Source organism: Cebus imitator, unplaced genomic scaffold (assembly GCF_001604975.1).
Source record: "Cebus imitator isolate Cc_AM_T3 unplaced genomic scaffold, Cebus_imitator-1.0 Scaffold278, whole genome shotgun sequence".
In the NCBI taxonomy this organism is placed as follows: domain Eukaryota; kingdom Metazoa; phylum Chordata; class Mammalia; order Primates; family Cebidae; genus Cebus; species Cebus imitator.
Window position 1 is genome coordinate 210,141 of NW_016107593.1, and position 13,968 is coordinate 224,108.

The 13,968-nt window shown below is 38.9% G+C and overlaps 1 protein-coding gene and 1 non-coding gene across 2 annotated transcripts; both read right to left on the minus strand.

The window, feature by feature from the left end:
- Window positions 1-708: 708 nt before the first annotated feature.
- Window positions 709-11,969, minus strand: LOC108284401 (dynactin associated protein). Its single transcript, XM_017501109.2, has 3 exons — window positions 11,788-11,969; window positions 8,058-8,222; window positions 709-2,381 (listed from the first exon to the last, which is right to left on the minus strand). Exons 1-3 carry the CDS (start codon window positions 11,920-11,922, stop codon window positions 2,067-2,069), a joined length of 615 nt encoding a protein of 204 aa, XP_017356598.1. The 5' UTR covers window positions 11,923-11,969; the 3' UTR covers window positions 709-2,066.
- On the minus strand, window positions 4,393-4,526 carry LOC119467308. Its single transcript, XR_005195843.1, has one exon. It is a non-coding gene; the product is annotated as a small nucleolar RNA SNORA64/SNORA10 family (small nucleolar RNA).
- Window positions 11,970-13,968: the final 1,999 nt, after the last annotated feature.

A 13,968-nucleotide genomic window follows, 5' to 3' on the forward strand; every position in this document is an offset into this window, starting at 1 on the left:
TTTTTGAGGAACCTCCATACTATTGCCCATAATGGCTGTATTATTCACATTCTCACCAATAGTGTACCAGGGTCCCCATTCTCCACAAGCTTAATAACACTTATCTCTTTACTTTTTGCTGTTGGTGTTGAGACAGAGTCTCAGTCTGCCGCCAGGGTGAAGTTCAATGGCGTGATCTCAGCTCACTGCAACCTCCAACTCCCTGGTTCAAGTGATTATCTTGCCTCAGCCTGCTGAGTAGCTGTACTCAGGTGCATGCCACCATGCCCAGCTAAGTTTTGTATTTTTAGTAGACACAGGGTTTCACCATGTTGCCCAGGATGGTCTCAATCACTTAACTTTGTGATCTGCTCACTTCAGCCTCCCAAAGTGCTGGAATTACAGGTGTGAGCCACTACACCCAGCCATCTCTTTACTTTTTGATAATAGTCAAACTAACAACTGTAAGGTGGTATCTCATTGTGGTTTTGACTTGCATTTCCCTGATGGTTAGTGCTGTTGACCACATTTTTATATACCTGTTGACCATTTGTATGTCCTCTTTGGAAAAAATGTATATTTCAATCTTTTGCCCATTTTTAAATCAGGTTTGTTTTTCTGCTATTATGTGAGTTCCTAATATATTTTAGATATTAACCACTTATTAGATATATAGTTTACAAATATTTTCTTCTATTCTGCCGGCTGACTTTTCATTTTATTCCCTTTGCATTGCAGAAAGTTTTAATGTAGGCAATAATGTTATGTCAGCCAGAACTAGACTCATATATTGTACAATTTCAATTTTGGGGAAGGGCCAGCGTGGGGAGTAGTTGTAGGCTAACATTACTGGTGATAACTAAAAGTTAACTTAATATAGAACAGGTCATTTTGATGACTGATGGTAGTTCTATCAAGTTTTAAGTGGTAATGGTAGCATTTGTGGTTGCAGGTTCAGATGTGTTGACAAAAAGAGTAAACTTTGTAAAATATTTTAAGAGATTTATTCTGAGCCAAATATGAGTGACCATGGCCCATGACATAGCCCTCAGGAGGTTCTGAGAACTTGTGCCCAAGGTGGCTGGGGTACAGCTTGATTTTATATATTTTTAGGGAGGCATGAGACATCAATCAAATACATTTAAGAAATACATTGATTTGGTTCAGAAAGGCGGGACAACTCAAAGTGGGAGCTTCCAGCCTATAGGTAAATTTAAATATGTTCTGGCTGACAATTTGTTGAGTTTATCTGAAGACCTGAGATCAATGGAAAGGAATGTTCAGGTTAAGATAAAGGATTGTTGGGACCAAGTTTTATTGTGCAGAGCAATCTCTCAGATCTCAGCCTTCAGAGAGAGAGCAGGTTGTAAAATATTTCTTAACAGACCTAAAAGAGTGCCTGACTTTTTGCTGATTATCTCCTGGATGTGGAAAGAAAGGAAGGAAAACAAAGGGGGAAGGGTTTTCTCTATAGAATGTGGAGTTTTTCCCATGAGAGACTTTGCAGGGCAATTTCAAGGTATGGCAAGAAAATATATCTTGGGATAAAACATTTTGATTTTTTCCATTGTTATGCTAGAGTCAGACTGAAAAGTAAGTCACAATATACAGGGTTAAATAAAACCTGTCTGATGAGAATTTATGGTTTGCAGGGCATGATTCTCCAGACCAATTAGAAAGGAATTTGGGCAAGATAAAAAAAATCAGAGCTTAGTCCTAAAATGAATAGGTGGAGATTATACATTGTTGGAAAAGAATGATGAGCATTGTTACTACAGGCTAAGTAGAAGTTACAGTAGTTACAGGTTAAGTGGAAGCGATAGTGGTTGTAGATTCAGTTGAAGAGAATGTAATTATTGATTCAGTCAAAGAAATGGTAGAAGTGGTGATTGTTTGAATTGTCAAGTAAGTTTAAGTTGACGTAGGGCTTGATATTGCTGAAATTGTAACAAAGAGCCTGTTACAGTGACGGCAGCCACGGTTCCACTTGAAGTGATAGGAGCAGCTGTTACAGTTGCAAGCTGAGTTGAAGTGGTAGAGGTTGAAGTTTCAGTTGAAGTGATGGCTGTGGCTGTTTAAATTACATATTAAGGGGAATCTGTAGTTGTAGGTGTTGTGGAAGTGATGGCAGTTGTAGCTGTTGACGTAGTTTCAGTGGTTGTAGGTACAGTTGAAGTGGTGGTCATTGTAGGTGGACAAGCAGTAGAGGGTGTTCCAGGTTTGACAGTCACACACTCTCCATTGTTTGTGGACATCTGGATAACAATGGTGGAATTGGCACTTCCTTTGTTATTCACCAAGCATATTATGAGTACCCCAATTGCTGTCATTATCACACAGGCTAAGAGACAAGCCAGGAAGACTTTCCACATAGACCAGTCACTGTGGCAATGTTCTTTTACCTAAGCATGTATATAAAAATATCAGCAAAGAGAAACAAAAATGCTTGTAATTTATCATCTCTATTACTTATAACTCATTGTATTAACATCATTTAAGTCACTATTTGTCTCTGAAAGTTGGGCTTGAACTCCATGTTTTCATGCAAATGGAAATAATTGTCTGTTGTCTCTTACATTAGAAGACAAATCTGTAAAACTTCATCTTCTCTTATTCTATTTTCCGTTTGTCTCTTTTCAACGGACTTAATTTTTGTAGAGCAGTTTTAGGTTGACAGCAAAATGAAGCAGGAGATACAGAGATTTCCCACATCCCTCCTGCCCTCACACATGTACAGCCTCACCAGTTGTCAAATTCTCCCATCAGAGTAGAATATTTGTTACAATTAATTAACCTACAATGATATGTCATTATTAGAGTCCATTGTTTACTTCAGGGTTCACTCTTGGTGATGTACACTCTATGGGTTTGGACAACTATATAATGACATGTATTTATCATTATAGTATTATGCAAAGTAGTCTCACTGCCCTAAAAATCTTCTGTGTTCCACTTATTCTTTCCTCTCTCACTCCTACCTTTTTTTTTATGTGAGCAGAACAGTACTTTTAAACGGTAAATTCTCTTTCATGCACCTGATTCTCCAGTGGACATTGTCATTACCGCAAACTGCTCCATTTCCTCAAGAAATCTGTCCTCTAATCACCATGCTCCCTTCTTCCAGCTTGTTTGTTCCTTGATACCAGCATGATCTTTCTTTAGTCTTATTAAAACCTTTGGTTTGGCAGCCCTTATTTCACTTGGATTCCTCCTTATCCACCTTTTGTTGGGTGGTCCATTATTTCAATAATATTCTTGCTAATTTCCTAGAATCTCTCGAACTTCCTCTTCTGATCCTCTCTAGATGGCAAGTAAATGACTATTTGCTTTCTCTGGACCCTCCCTAGAGCTGCCACACTGTTGGGGAATGTCAAGCCCTTGAGCAGATTAGAACTCATGTAAATGTATGTTTATCATCCTCAAGTGAATTTTCTGTTCTGCTCTATCACCCTACTATATTTCCCTGACTAAAATTCTCTCTAATTTCAAAGTACTTTCTCAATCTTCTACTGTCTCTTCAAATCTGTGATGTCTACCCACCAACCCTTGCACACTAGTTGTCCCTTCTCATTCTCATCAAATGACCACACCTTCCCACTTCATTGAAAAACTCAAAAATACCTTACAGTAACTTTTTCAGACCCCCATTAGCTACCAAACCTGCGAACCTCAACACTCCGCCAGAGGTCTGCACTCCACCTCTCCTTTCCCGATTGACACAAGAGAAGTTATACCTCCAGCTGACTGAAGCTGATCCCCCAATCTGTCCTTTGGATCCCATCTCCTCTCCCCTTCCCAGCAACATTTCTCTTTTGATTGTCCTTCCTCTCAGAATGGATACTTCACCACTTCCTCTTAAACGGCTCTTCCTTTTAACATTTAAACCCACTCAGATCTCTCCCATTTCAAACAAAAAAACATCCTTTGATTCCAAATGACCGTCTTGCTATTGCACTTTTCCTCTCTTTCCCTGGAAAATGACATGTCTAGAGAGTTGCCTAAATGCAATATCTCCATTTGCATATCTTTTAAGTCAGTGCTATCTGGCTTCAGCTTCCTTCATGCCACTGAAAAAGTCACCAGTGATATTCATTCATTAGAAGCTCATTGTCGTATTTTAGACTTCATTTTACTTAAGCCCTTAGTAGCATTTGTCATTGGAGCCCATTCCTCCTTGTCTCTTTTGCTTCTGTGTAGTTCCATTCTCATTGGTTTCATCCTGGCTCCCCAGAATCCTCTTCTCAGTTTCTTTTGAAAGCTCACTGTTCATTTTCAGCCTTTACTGTTGACATACCCAGGCCCTTGTCTCTTTTCACTGTAGGTCTGAAATTAATGAAATTTTTCTATAAAGGGTCAGATAGTAAATATTTTCAGCTTTGTGAGCCACACAATTTTTTTTTCTTTCTCCCCAAAAGCTGATGCTCCCTAGGAACAGAGAGGCCATTATAGGGTCAGGTCTGTCATGCAATAGGAGAGTCTTCCTCTGCCTCTCTGAAAACACATCAAGCACACATGTGACCTGTGTGATTAAGCAGAGCTGAGAGGCCAGAGCTGTATAGTCTTTGTTACAGCTACTCCAATTCTGTCATTCCAGTGGCAATGTAGTCACAGACACTGAATAAACAAGTGAGCATAGCTGCACTTCAATGAAATTTTATCTCCAAAAATAGTTGGGGGCTTAGATTTGGTCACTTTATGCTTTCTCTCCAGGATTTCTCATTATATCCATGATTTTAGTTGCCAACCGTATCCAAATGACTATGTTTATCCCTCCCCAGTTCAGCCAATCCCTCTAACTTTCAAATGCTTACATGGTACCATATTTTAGATCTCAAAGATGCGTCAAATTCAATGTGTCCAAACCCAAAGTCATGTTATTCTCAGTGAAACCTGGCCAACTCCCACATCTCACTAAATGGCACCACCATCCATTCCATTCATTTCCATAAACTGGAACAAAGAGATCATCCTAGAAATCTCCCAATTCAGTACCAAGTCCTGTTAACTTTAGTTACTAAATATCTCCCAGTATTACTGACTTTTTCTCCAGCTCTGTTGACCCCTGTCTAGCCCAGCCTTCCTTTATCTCTGCCTTGGACTACTGCAATAGCCTCAGACCCTACTTGTCCCCAGTTTCTTCAAATGCACCATGCTTACTTCTAAAATAGGACCTTGGCAAAAATTTGTCTGTCAGTCAAGAAGGCCTTTCCAACCTCCATCCTCCATCCTCCATCCAGAACATAGCATGGTTCACCTTCAGCACAGCACTGTTTCCACAAGCACCTATTTTGGCACCAGTTCCTGAGCACTGGTCAGTGACTATGTTATTAGGAGAGAAATCGGGCACTATGAGAAGAATGATGCACTAATTTTTCTTAGAGCATCCCCAATTATTTAAGTAATATTGATTGCCAGGTGATGAATTGACTCCTGATAACAACCCTTTATAACTTCCAATCATTCAGCATGTAGGTGGCTACCTGGAGTGAAGTATAATGAGAGAGACTCAGAGAATCCACCTGAATGCATTATCTCCATCCCAGGCCTAATATCTGAAATTGTACAATAAAAAAACTCCCTAGTTTTTCATTGTACAACTCTCTAATTTGCATATCAAATTTCCATTGATGTGCATTTTAACAAGGTAAACCAAAGCTCTGCTTATTTTCTCACTATCTTTAACAAAGATTAAAGAGATTATTTACCAGCACAGTTTAAAAGAATAAACACAAAATGTTAGATTAGAGACCCTATTTTGAAATCTACATGCTACCTCAGAAAATTTCTTAGCTTTTTTGAGTTCCTATTTCATTTATGAATTGGTGATAAAAATGGCTTGTGATTTATAGGATTGCCTTAAAATTACAAGAATTGAATTGGTTTATTAATACTGAAAGTATTTTGCAAATATTTGTTGTTACTATTCTTAGACAGGCAATGTGGCATAATAGAAGAGTCCAGTCTTTTTTAAATAGAGAGATATGTTTAATTCCAGAGGTATGAAATCTTAAACAACATCCTTACCTTCTCTGAACCTGAAGTCTCTTATTTTGAAATACAGGGATAAAAATTATCCATCTCATATTGTTGAGAAGATTAAAAATAATATATATAAAGTCACTTGTTTTCAAAAATATTATTTTTATTTTGGATGCAGTATAATATAGGATTTAGAAACAAGGGCTTTGGAGTCCAATCGATTATTTCATTGTTACCTGGCTGAAAGCAAGATCCTAGATCTGAACTATTACAAAATATGGGCCATGGTAGTTGTTTGAAGACTAGGATTTCATGAAAAGCCTGATGACACCAAGACAGCAGTGAAAGAATGAAGACAATGGTCACTAAGGCCAGGGAAATGAGGGCCACTAAGATCAAGTTACCCCTAGGACAAATAACATCCTTTTTCCTTGATGGGTGGCACTGAAAAGGAGGTTCAAGAAAAGAAAGTGGCAAAAAGGCTTATGTACATCTGGGAGAGGAGTCTATAACACTGCATTACACAAGTTTAAAAGAGCCCTTTAATGAAATAAAATGCACATGATCAGACAAAAAAAAATAAGTTATCCTCCTGCTTTGGCCCCTTCTGGCAAAAACCGTGTGAGTTCTAGCAACTCTCTAAACTTTCCGGAGCCATATTTTCCCTAATTGTTAAATAATTTAATGGGACTAGATCAGTCATTCTCATCACTAGTTGTACATTAGATTCATCTGGGTAGTTTTTAAAAACAATTGTTTTCTCCCCCCACCCCCAACTCTTACCCCCCACTCCCTCCACCCCCCCACCCGCCACCTAGTCCCCAGGTGATTCTAATGTGTAGTCATGTTTAAGAACCAACAGGGGCCAGACACAGTGGTTCACGCTTGAATCCTAGCATTTTGGGAGGTTGAGGCATTGGATCCCTTGAGCCCAGGAGGTCGAGACCAGCCTGGATTACATGGCAAAACCTTGCCTCTACAAAAAAATACAAAAATGAGTCAGGCATAGTGGCGCATGCATGTGGACCTAGCTACTCAGGAGGCTGAGATGAGGGGATTGATTAAGCCCAGAAGGTTGAAGCTACAGTGAGACGTGATTGTGCCGCTGCACTCCAGCCTAGGTGACAGAGTGAGACCCTGCCTCAAAAAACAAAAAATAAAAATAAAAGAGCCAGCAGACTTAATGCTATTGAAGACCTCCTTCAATTCCATGATTGATATGAATTACTTAACTTCTGCAAACATTTTCTAACTCCATCCTGCTGAGCTGATTTATTCTTTCACATTGTCCCAGAAACAGTATAAAAATCATATTGTTTTGTCCAGAATCAAGAAACAAGGCTCAAAGGTTCTCTACTGAGTCTCTATAGCAAGACTAAGCAGCGGAAGGAAGGATTTCCAGAGTCTGGGGAACCCAACCAAACCGTCAAACCATATCAGTAATTTATAGTCAATGTTAAATTTTTATACAAGGGCTGAAGGATTCAAGATACAGTCATTCAACCTACAGGACATGTGGTCAGGAGCCAAGGAGAGCTGAGTCTGTTCTCCAAAGCTAGTGGAGACACTCCAGAGAACAGTAAGGTTTCTGTGTCAAGATCATATACACCAGAGGCCAGAACCCAGGGAGCTAAAGAAAGTGCCACACACAGGTTCAGAGGCTGCACAGAGTAAGAAAATAAGGTGATCGCCAGTAGAATAAGACCCATGAAACTTTAAATACGACACAGTCTCCCATCAGAGCCTAATGGTGAATTAAACCCTAATACTGTCAACATTCTTATTTATCCACCCATCCCTAAACTTGCATTTATATCTTACACTTATTCCTTTGATTTTCATATATGTTCTCTATCTATTGTGAATATTTGAGTCCCTAATTAGAACATTAGCTCTTGGAAAACAGAGACTAGCAAATATTTATTTTCTTGTGAATTGTCTCACAGTGACTTGTACCTATACTGAGAATACAGCAAATGCTTAATACAAATGTAAATGAATTAAGTAATTAAATACATTTCTTGGGAAAGAATAGGCAAAGTACCTCCGCACATACAGCACATCCCAACTTGAATAAAAGCGCCTGTGCTAAATATTACCTGTGTGTTACAGGACTCTGACTGTACACATCTTGAATGTGCAGGGACTCCTGGGCTCACGCAGACCCCAGTTAAGTTGGGAGAAACATCACTGGTTATGTCATTTGAAGGTGGACACCAGCGTATGGAACTGTGAGCCTCTTGGTCATTTGGACGTGTGAGTGGCTACAAAGGCAGAGTGGAAGTAATTAGGAAACCTAGGAAGACATGGCATTTAATTGCTAAAATAAAACTATTCTATCAAACACACATAAGAGTATGAATTTTAAAAGGAATAAATGTTTTCTTATCCTCTGAAGATAAAAAATCTAGACAGATTACCTTATACTTTAACTAATTTTTGTAAGTTACCAAACTTCTAGTTTAGGAATGTGTATCTTCTTCTTCATGATATTACATCAGTGGATTGACTATCTTCATGTTGCAACCTGCTGTATGTGGAGCATGTATTAAGAAGCCTCCATAAAGAAGAGGATGGTAAGCTGAACTTCTTGCATATTATTGGGTACAACCTGTTCATTTTGGAAATGAAAATGTTGAAGTAAAAAGAGTTGAAATGTTGCCATCATGACAAACAGCGAGCACTGCATCTCAGACCTTCCAGTGTTAAGGCCTATGTACCTTCCAGTATACTATGCTAGGAATAGAATAGTGTAAAGTACACATTGTTATGCTATACCATGTTATGCTAATATAGTAATAGTATACTACATGATACTAGTGAAAATTCTTACACAAAATGACTGCTTTACATAATTCATATCATGCTCTATCCAATGGAGCTTGCGAGCCTATGACAGTGACACAGAAAACAAACCATTTGTCGAATTTGCAGTATGTTTTTGCTGGATTCCTCTTGGGCATAGAGCAGTGTAAAAACAGTCCACAACAATGTTAGTCTCTATTCTCAAGGAGCCTATTTTCCCATGGGGAGGCAAAACAGATTACTGTATAATTAACAAATAAATGCAATAATTGTAAATTCTCATTCAGAAGAAGAGGTGAATAAGGATTGAAAATGACTGAGTTGGCGGGGAAAGATTTTAGGAAAGGGATGTGTTAAAAGATAAAAGAAGTGAAGAATAAGAAAGTGAAAATGAGGGAGGAATAGATTCAAGAATTAATGGATCTTGTGGAAAAGTTTTTTGTTTGGCTTGGTTTTGGTTTTGAGATGGGGTCTCTCTCTGTAACCCAGGCTGTAGAGCAATGACACCATCATGGCTCACTGAAACCTCAACCTCCCAAGTCTCAAGCAGTCCTCTCATCTCAGCCTCCTGAGTAGCCATGACTACAGGCATATGTCATTATGTACCTAATTACTTTTTATGTTATTTTTCATAGTGATGGGGTCTACATATGTTGCCCAGGCTGATCTAGAACTCCTGAGCTCAAGCAGTTCTCTGGCTCTACCCTCCCAAAGTGCTGACATTGTATGCACGAGCCGCTGTACCCAGCCAAAAGTTTTATTACATATGAAACATAATGTATAATTATTTAAGGCTCTTTAGCTCACAGGATGATAATGTTTACTTTCTGCTATGAATCAAGGTGATCTTTGGCCACTCCTCAATCAGCTTCAAAGGAGGAATACTAAAATTACCCACTTACAGATTTGCTCATATGATCACTGAGTAAATAACTGCCACATGCTTGGAGCAATGCCTGGCACATAGTACGCACTGAATAGGTGTTAACTATCGTTATTGTTATTAGTAAAAGTTACTACTGCTACTGCTACCAGTTGTCTTTGTGTTGATTTAATAACCCATTACTAATAATTATAGAAATTACTGGCCAACTAACCAGTGAGTTCTGTGAAAACCGTCAAACCAGAATGTTATGTAATCATTGACCCATTAGGAATTATCATTAAAAATAGAAAAATATACAATTGTCATTAAATATAGATAAGATGGGATACTCCGGGCAGTAGAAAATTAGCTAAGTTAAATTTTTCTGTTAAGTATAATATCAAAGAAATAGATAACCATCCCATGTTTGTCAAATATGAATAAAATTCTACCTACTATTCATTAGGCAAATTTGAAGAAGTTGAATTTACCTTTTGATCATATTCTTGCTTATTTAACTAGGTGCTGATCCTTTTGTTTCTGTTACATCCAATTTGCTTGTGGCTAGTGAACCTGAACTTTTAATCCCCTTTGCAAACAAAGTGAAACTCATTCAGCAGGCCAGTTTCCCAGATTTTTCTGGCTCTGTTAGAATCCCAGTCCTTTCAGAGAGGAAGGTAATAGGTGGGTCTACACGAAGGGTGGCAACCTGTAATCTAGGCCCAGTTTGGGAATAATATTGCAGCCTAAGTAATGATTTTACTGTGTCAGGTTGCCCTGACTCTTAGTACAGGTGGAGTCTCTATTCAAAACTGGAAGAGTTGGAGAGCCGCAGGCACCTGAAATGTATTAGTTATAGTTACAAAAAGACACTCTATAAGTTTTATCCCCTAACTTTACAAGGATTAATTTGAGATTTCTTGTATCCCTAACAGAAAAACGAGGACACCAAAATTCATTTTCTATGTGTTTATAATCTTTAAATACATTTTAAATTCCATTATTGAATTTGGCCTGAAGAGAAAAATATTGTTATATCTAGGCCTGAATAATACAATAAAGTAAAACATTTAGTCAGCTATCCAGACATATGCTGTTAAAAAAATAAATAAATGTTTAAGCTAATATTTGTAAACATCTCTACATTTGTTATTATCTAGAGAAACTATCAAGATGATAAATACCTGGCCAAAGAGAATTTTTTTTTCTATCTGAATATTTGGACACCTTGAAGATTCAATTATAGGGTTGCCTGTGCAACTGACCAAGCAAACTTCCAGACGCCAACCCTGGGACTGAAGATCTTGGTTCTTTTGGTGAATTGGAAATCCTCTACAGGATTCTTGTATCAACACTTACTGAGAAACAGGACTTTCTTCTTTGGTTTATCTCATATGTGAGTTATACAGGCTGATTACCACAGCTCCATATGTCAAAAGCAAACTATTTCTTTACACACGTTTCATTCATCTTCAGGCAGTGAATTTTAACTCAGCGTTTTAATTTCCAATACATGTCCTTCCTTTTTTCTGATGTCAAAGATTATTTGGTTGGATATAAAGAGATACATAAAATCTGTATAAGATACAGATACATGATTATGATAACTGTATACTGAAGGCTTGGTTCTTGGTGTAAAAATATTTTTTTAAAAGCAGACAAAATAGTCATATTTTGACACAAAGCAGGTATTTTTGGAAGATTTGTTTCTTAGGAATATTAATATCTATGATTAATATCTGGTTTTTAAGCATATTCAGAAATCTGAGTTCTGACAAGTCTAAAATCTCTAAGCATCAAATTGTAAAACTAGAACTTAATAAATAAATACTGACATCATTGAAGTTTATGTTTACATGAGAGTGAATATAGAAAGTTAAATGGATCTGTTTGTATATCCTATAGCCATATGGCCATAGAAACATTTCTAATACTTTATATCTATATATATTTAAATTAATACTTAAATATATAACATAGTAAAAAAAAGACATAAAAGTTACAGCACAAAAATTGATATAGGGTTGCTCTTTATTTTGGAGAAGAATGCAAAATTATGATCTTGGCTACATTGTAGAGAAGAGGTTAAGCTGCTTTTAAACACCAAAAATGAAACTGTAATATAGGCAAAGCTATCAAAACAGAGCAACAACACTCACCGGCTGGTTTACAGAGTGCTCAACGTTCAATACATATGTTCCATGCTCTCTGTCCATTCTTGAGCTGCCAATATCACAAGCTTCTCTCCAAGAATATTTTTCGATTTCTTCATTGCCCTTTATATCTGCAACCATGAAACAATTAAAACAACTGGCAGAAACCAACTATGACGCATCGGCACAAGCGTGGCTTAAACTAAATACTAGTTATTCACTAAACAGGATCCACCTTAGAGGAGGGAATGAAATGTTAATTGCAGAAAGATGCAAGAAAACCAGTACTTACCTCTGAGAGATATTGTGACTACCCACCCTGAAAATTTTACGTTATTCTTCTGTCTCTCCTCTTTGGTCCCATCATTCAGGAACCCACCTTTTATTTTAGGACCAACCCCAGAAAAAAAGCTCTGAGATAGAAATTTACCATTGTATACTTTCTACTCAAGCACAAATGCCTCGCTCCCCTTGTTGGCACCATCTGTTAGGTACCCATGACCTAGGACACTTCACCTTTTCAGTCCCTGGTTTGGTGTCTGGAAGTCTCTTTGGTCGGCTGCTCAAGCAATTCACACTCATTAAAAACTATTAGAATGAATTTCCTAGGCAGTAATGGCAAAGGAGTGACAAAATATTGAAAATCTTTTTTTATTTTAATCAAAAAATCTAGTTTGTCCTAAATTGTAAAAGAATCAACTCTTATATTGATTTATTCACTCAACAAGTGAGAATATGGAGTTTCAAAAGTGTGCCAGGTATTTTTGTAGTGCAGAAAGTTCCATAATAAACAAAACAAAACACTCATATTCTCTTTGTATATGGCATTTTTGGATTCTGAATATTTTTTAAGTTAACCTTTAAAATTTCTCTTATAAATGTATTCATTAGCTTCAGCTTGTAAATTTTACTGGATCAACTGAAGTAACACAGCCTCAAGCTGTAGAATATAAAGAGCAGAGGGAGGATCCAAGATGGCCGTTTAGGAACAGCTCAGGATTGCAGCTCCCAGTGAAAGCACAGAGGGTGAGTGGACATGGCATTTTTATTGCCCACAGACTAGGAAATTCCCAGGCAGAGGAGCTCCACAGGTCACCAGCGCGGCTGTTTTGGCCACCGCAGCTGTGCCGGCCGGCACCGCTGCTTTGCCCTGCTCGGCTGCTTTGTCAGTGCCCCGGAGCAGCAGTTCTCTGTACAAAATACACCGGTCCGGGTGCCTTTTTGGCTGGCGATTGGAGCCACGGGAAATCGCCCATTCGTCTCTTTAAAAAGGGGACTGAGCAGAGAACCAGGACAGTAGATTCCAGGGCCAAAAAAAAAAAAAAAAAAAGAAAAAAAAAAAAAAAAAAAAAAAAAAAGCCCAATTCAAAAAAAAAAAAAAAAAAAGCGCCACAAACCTCAGTGCCGCTGTTTAAGCCAGCGCAGTGAGTGGCCGCAGGGGAAAACAAACAGACCCCGGCGCCTCTTCAACAGGCGACTGGAACACCAGCTTAAAAAAGGCTCTGAGGCAGGGAGTCAGGCGATCAGGCTCGGCTGGTCCCACCCCCACAAAAGAACAGCAACCAGAAACTCTGGATTGAGAGTTTCACAGCAAGTGCAGCTGAACCCCGGACGGTCCAGCTCTGAGGGGGAGGGGCGTCCGCCATTACCGAGGCAGCCCGCCATGACGGAGGTAGTCAGCCAATGCTGAGGCAGCCCGCCATTGCCAAGGCAACCTGCCATTGCTGAGGCAGCCCGCCATTGCCAAGGCAAGCCGCCACTGCACAGAGACTCCGCCCCAACAGAGGCAGGCCACCATCGCCAAAGCAGTTCTAACTACAACCATATAAACAGGACTGCAGGGAAGTTCACTCGGCAGCTGGGTGGAGCCCACAGCAGCTCAGCAAAGCCTCTACAGACAGACAGTGACTAGGCTGCCTCCTTGCTGGGCAGGGCAGCTCTGAAGGAAAAAAAAAGAGAAGGCAGCAGCATAACCGAAACTCATAAAGCCCTAAATCCCTGGGACAGAGCACTGGGAACAAAAAGCAGTTTATGAGTTCTGCTGCAGCAGACCTAAACGTACCTGCCCAGCAGCTCTGAATGAACAACAGAGCTGGCAGCTCACCATTTGAGCTCCTATAAAGAAGAGACTGTCTCCTCAAGCAGCTCCCTGACCCCTACATATCCAAAGAGAAACCTCATAAAGGA

Coding starts and splice junctions, on each gene's coding strand:
- LOC108284401 (XM_017501109.2), bottom strand. CDS start 11,922: ATGGTTGCAGATATAAAGGGCAATGAAGAAATCGAAAAATATTCTTGG. Junction 8,223..11,787: donor AGCACTCTGTAAACCAGCCG/GTGAGTGTTGTT, acceptor CTGCCTTTGTAG/CCACTCACACGTCCAAATGA. Junction 2,382..8,057: donor CAGAGTCCTGTAACACACAG/GTAATATTTAGC, acceptor ATACATGCTTAG/GTAAAAGAACATTGCCACAG.